Raw genomic sequence first — 6,000 nt, forward strand, 5'->3', positions numbered from 1 at the left:
GCTCCCAGGCGCGTGCTTGCGCTCCCGCGCATGCGCATAAATGTTCCCTTGCATAAGGACAGACTAAAAACAATGCCTAATTGCCTCTACCAATGGAATGTAACACCTGACGACCGGCGCTATTGATATGCAAAGTAGCCAGGTGTGTACTGCGAGTTGGCGCATCAGTCGAGTGCAGCGCATTCCTGTGTGCACGCACATGCACATCCGTGCGTGTGCGTGCACGCGCTTCTGCTCACAAAACTTTGGTTGCACGGAGTGCAATCTCGTCCCATGAGCAACGCATCACTGGTTACACGCCTACACCAAAGTCACTGGCCCACTGTGCGTGTGTGTATGTGTGCGTGCGCTAACTTGGCTAGCGCTATCAACAGCAGAGGTTGGCAATAGGGTCCAGCTGCAGCGCCGGAGTGCAAGCGGTGTGACGTAATTGGCAGAATCGACTGTCAATCAATGGTCTACCTGACACGCAAACTCATAAACAATGTTTCTGTATTGGAGGTGTACGGTATTTCAATAGGCAACCTTGAAAGGATTATTTTTCTAGAAGAGCAACACTAGCCAAAACATAGGCATTGTATGCATAAAAGGGGCAAAAGCTAAAGTTAAGTGACTGTTACTTTTGTAGCAGTAGTTTGATTTGATAGTTTATTTGATAGGGACAACACATGTTAATGAACATCAAGTACAAAATACAAAATGTAAACATGCAGGGTTGTAGCAAGAGCTCATTTACACCAGGAGACAGAAAAACTCTTTCAATAAATAAATAGCCTGCTTAGGGTAAAAGCATTGTGACAATCAATGATAAAAACAACAATAAAAACAAAAAACAAGTTACATAAACTAAATCAGATTAAAAATGATCACAGTTCTGGTTTGCCTTAAGATGCAGTTTAAGATGGGTCTTGAACATGGAGTATGTGGGGCACTCTCTAATCACAACTGGTAGGCTATTCCAGTAGTTACCACCTTTAACAGAGAACACAGTTTTAGCAAAGGTAGTATACCGAAAAGGCACCTTACAGTCCCCTCTGTCAGGATCCGCTTGCCCAGCCTGGTCCCATTCCCCCTCCAGCTGCCCAGCCTGGCCACATTCCCCCTCGAGTGGACTTTTTCCGTTACTCCCGTTCCTGCCACTGCTACTGGCAATTAATGTGTGTATTCTCCTTATGTCCTTAATGTTCAATGTATTCTCCGTAGTTTGGTCTTTGTTACCCACTCTGTTTCCTGGTCTGGTCTAGTGTGTTGTATTTTGTATTTTGTATGTATTGTTAGTCAGCCCTGTCATATATTTGGTGTCATTGTTTGTCAGCCTGTGTGTCTGTCCAGGTGTGTCTTGTTAGTAATTAGTCTCCCTATATATTCTGTCCTTTCCTGTTACTCCCCTGTCGGTTCGTTATCTTGTCATATCATTTGTTATCCTGCTCTCCACGTTTGTACCCTGTATATCGGGTTTTCGTATTATGTTCTGTCCCAGCCCTGCTGAGGTTTTCTTTTGTGATTTGTAGTTTAAGCCTTGTGAAAGAACAAGTAAAGCCTTTTGTCAACTACATCCCGTTGTGTCCTGCCTGTCTCTCTACCCTCGTCCTGTGATTGCTATTAGGTCCACACCAACACTGAATCATCACACCCTAGACATTTTCAATAAATGTATCCTCGTCACTCTGTCGAGCTCCAGCTCTGTCACTCAATGACTTTTCCTAAAAGTACCCGTTTTATCTGGCACGGTTTCTGAAATTTCAAAATGACTTCAGGAAAATGTAATTAGAACGTTATTCCGCATATGGGCTGTTGGAACAGACGAAAGTCACAGCACTTTGCGAGCGTCTGGCGTAGGGGTGGCCAACCCGTGGCTCGCGAGCCGCATGTGGCTCTTTGCCTGTCAATGTGTGGCTCTTCCATCCAAAAAAAATTATTATAATCACTCAAACCTACATTTCATTGTGGTAAACCTCATATTTTTATATTCAGAGGTAATTATATAGTTTACACTGTTTATTTTTCTCATATTTCTCATATAAGCTGTCGGGTCATCTGACCTGTTCCTGGCGGGAATTAGTGGCATTTTCTCCATGGCTGTGCTAGTGTTAAAGGGTCCATGAAATGAAAACACCTTCTTCATCTTGCTAGCTGGATGTAAGATCATATAACATATTCACTTCAAGATCTTCAGTTTAACATAAAGTACAGTAGATATCTTCAATTCAACATAAAGTAATAACTACAGTAGACAATCAATGAAAAACCATCCAACGAAATATAATCATGGATTTTAAATAATCCCACTTCCCGCCTCCCATCGTGTAAACATGTCTTCCTGTTGGTCCTCAACACTGTCAATTCAGTTGTCCGGTCCAATCTTTGGCAAATGTTCAATTTAAGTCCCGCCCCAACATCCTGGTCCTTTGACCATCCATGGTCAAACCTCTTTATTTCTTTATTATGTTTTCAATTCAATCTTTATCTGCTTCTATTGTTTCCATCCATGGTGAGTCGTGTGATTAAAGTAGTAATGTATTGATATTATCCACTGTCTGTTCCCTTTCCAGGAGGCCGTCTCATTGGCTCCAGTTGGACCGGACCCAGCTCTGCCTGCTGGCCCAGTCCGTGTGGTCCGGCTCGCTGGGCAGAACCCCCACAGACCAGGACTAACAGAACCCCCACAGACCAGGACTAACAGAACCCCCACAGACCAGGACTAACAGAACCCCCACAGACCAGCACTAACAGAACCCCCACAGACCAGCACTAACAGAACCCCCACAGACCAGGACTAACAGAACCCCCACAGACCAGCACTAACAGAACCCCCACGGACCAGCACTAACAGAACCCCCACAGACCAGCACTAACAGAACCCCCACAGACCAGGACTAACAGAACCCCCACAGACCAGGACTAACAGAACCCCCACAGACCAGGACTAACAGAACCCCCACAGACCAGCACTAACAGAACCCCCACAGACCAGGACTAACAGAACCCCCACAGACCAGCACTAACAGAACCCCCACAGACCAGCACTAACAGAACCCCCACAGACCAGCACTAACAGAACCCCCACAGACAAGGACGAACAGAACCCCCACAGACCAGGACTAACAGAACCCCCACAGACCAGGACTAACAGAACCCCCACAGACCAGGACTAACAGAACCCCCACAGACCAGGACTAACAGAACCCCCACAGACCAGCACTAACAGAACCCCCACAGACCAGGACTAACAGAACCCCCACAGACCAGGACTAACAGAACCCCCACAGACCAGGACTAACAGAACCCCCATGGACCAGGACTAACAGAACCCCCACAGACCAGCACTAACAGAACCCCCACAGACCAGGACTAACAGAACCCCCACAGACCAGCACTAACAGAACCCCCACAGACAAGGACTAACAGAACCCCCACAGACCAGGACTAACAGAACCCCCACAGACCAGGACTAACAGAACCCCCATGGACCAGGACTAACAGAACCCCCAAGGACCAGGACTAACAGAACCCCCACAGACCAGGACTAACAGAACCCCCACGGACCAGGACTAACAGAACCCCCACAGACCAGGACTAACAGAACCCCCACGGACCAGGACTAACAGAAGATGGAGAAGGGACATTTCCAGGCCACACAGCATCACATCTTTATGATCACATCTCACCCTAACCCCCCCCCCCCCCCCCCCCCCTATTATTGGTTAGAAGCACTGTTGGACCACTGGTTAGAAGTCCTCCATATCCAACACCTGCCTCTAAACATCTCTATCTTTCTCTCTAAACATCTCTATAATTTCTCTCTAAACATCTCTATCTTTTCTCTCTAAACATCTCTATATTTACCTCTAAACATCTCTATAATTTCTCTAAACATCTCTATAATTTCTCTCTAAACATCTCTATCTTTTCTCTCTAAACATCTCTATATTTTGTCTACCTAGAATGAGAAGAAAACAAGCAATTAGGGATGTCCGATATTATCGGCCGACCGATATTATCGGCCGATATCGGCAGTAAAATGTGATATCGGAAAATATCGGTATCGGTTTAAAAAAAGAAAAAAACAATAACAATATTTGTTATATATATCCAGTGAAATGATTAGTTACCTGAAATTATTCCGGGAAACCCTGCATATATCGGTATCGGTTGATATCGGTATCGGAAATTAAGAGTTGGACAATATCGGAATATCGGTATCGGTAAAAAAGCCAATATCGAGCATCCCTACAAGCAATACAGTGTAACTAACTAGTGCCAAATACACCAGCCTCCTGTACTGTGGTGGATTATGGGATGTCTTCATATGTCTCCCAGCATGTTTAGGTTTAGTTGCATGTGTAGAGAAAAGAAAAGAACAAGGTACTTCAGGATTTAGAACAGCAGGTGGTTGAAATTCCTGTTGATAAAAAAAAAATAAAATTACGGTTTGGTATTTGCATTATGAGGCATAGCAAGCACTTCAGTCGTTACAAGTCATTACTTAATGCGTTACAAGTTCACACTTTTTAGATGCTTGTGAATAGTGCATACTATATGCTTAATAATTCACCCATAATGCACTTACAATGCCTCTCAGCCCATCTCAGATGAAATGTTAAGATGTGTTCATTTGCACTAATAGTATATTTCAGGTGTATATTATGATATAGTAAGCTGAACTTACTATAAGGGACTGACAGAATACGTTGTAATGGTAACGTCACTGCAGTAATGATGTTTGACAGGTTTTATGGTAATGTGCTGCAGTAATGATGTTTGACAGGTTTTATGGTAATGTTACTACAGTAATGATGTTTGACAGGTTTTATGGTAATGTACTGCAGTAATGATGTTTGACAGGTTTTATGGTAATGTACTGCAGTAATGATGTTTGACAGGTTTTATGGTAATGTTACTACAGTAATGATGTTTGACAGGTTTTATGGTAATGTGCTGCAGTAATGATGTTTGACAGGTTTTATGGTAATGTACTGCAGTAATGATGTTTGACAGGTTTTATGGTAATGTGCTGCAGTAATGATGTTTGACAGGTTTTATGGTAATGTACTGCAGTAATGATGTTTGACAGGTTTTATGGTAATGTACTGCAGTAATGATGTTTGACAGGTTTTAAGGTAATGTTACTACAGTAATGATGTTTGACAGGTTTTATGGTAATGTACTGCAGTAATGATGTTTGACAGAGGTTTTATGGTAATGTACTGCAGTAATGATGTTTGACAGAGGTTTTATGGTAATGTACTGCAGTAATGATGTTTGACAGAGGTTTTAAGGTAATGTACTGCAGTAATGATGTTTGACAGAGGTTTTAAGGTAATGTACTGCAGTAATGATGTTTGACAGAGGTTTTAAGGTAACGTTACTACAGTAATGATGTTTGACAGAGGTTTTATGGTAATGTATGCAGTAATGATGTTTGATAGAGGTTTTAAGGTAACGTTACTACAGTAATGATGTTTGACAGGTTTTATGGTAATGTTACTGCAGTAATGATGTTTGACAGAGGTTTTAAGGTAACGTTACTACAGTAATGATGTTTGACAGGTTTTATGGTAATGTTACTGCAGTAATGATGTTTGACAGAGGTTTTAAGGTAACGTTACTGCAGTAATGATGTTTGACAGAGGTTTTATGGTAATGTACTGCAGTAATGATGGAAGTGTGTTTGTTCTGATAACCAGCCTTTCTTCCCCCTCCTGTGACAATCAAACTCTGTTAATAAAGACTGAACTGACGCACATGTCTCCTTGCTGGACAGGTTTCACACCAACATGCATGAATTCCATGTGTAGAGGTCGGACCACAGAAACATTACAGCAATAAACTCATGACAACAGTGGCATTACCGGCAGTGACACCAGACATTTTACAATTATACATATATCTATAGAGCGTTCTGCCTCATTAACATTGGTAGGTTCCCTATAGGGAGGTGTAGTCTGACGTCACTTTAGTTTCCCGCGCGGTCCACCTGTATAGGGATTTATCATTGGG

At 42.9% G+C, this 6,000-nt stretch overlaps 1 protein-coding gene across 1 annotated transcript in view; it reads left to right on the plus strand.

Annotated features, from left to right (window-relative positions):
- The window catches only part of LOC311237237 (uncharacterized protein), a gene marked incomplete at its 3' end in the record, with an annotated part of 81,311 nt that extends 78,656 nt beyond the window's left edge, over positions 1-2,655 (plus strand). The window contains exon 14 of the mRNA XM_084325044.1: positions 2,553-2,655. Within this exon, the coding sequence (XP_084181170.1) occupies positions 2,553-2,655 (103 nt within the window). The remainder of the gene's footprint in view (positions 1-2,552) is intronic.
- Between the last annotated feature and the right edge of the window lie 3,345 nt (positions 2,656-6,000).

Source organism: Notolepis coatsorum (assembly GCF_963971535.1).
Source record: "Notolepis coatsorum genome assembly, chromosome: 11".
Lineage (NCBI taxonomy): Eukaryota > Metazoa > Chordata > Actinopteri > Aulopiformes > Paralepididae > Notolepis > Notolepis coatsorum.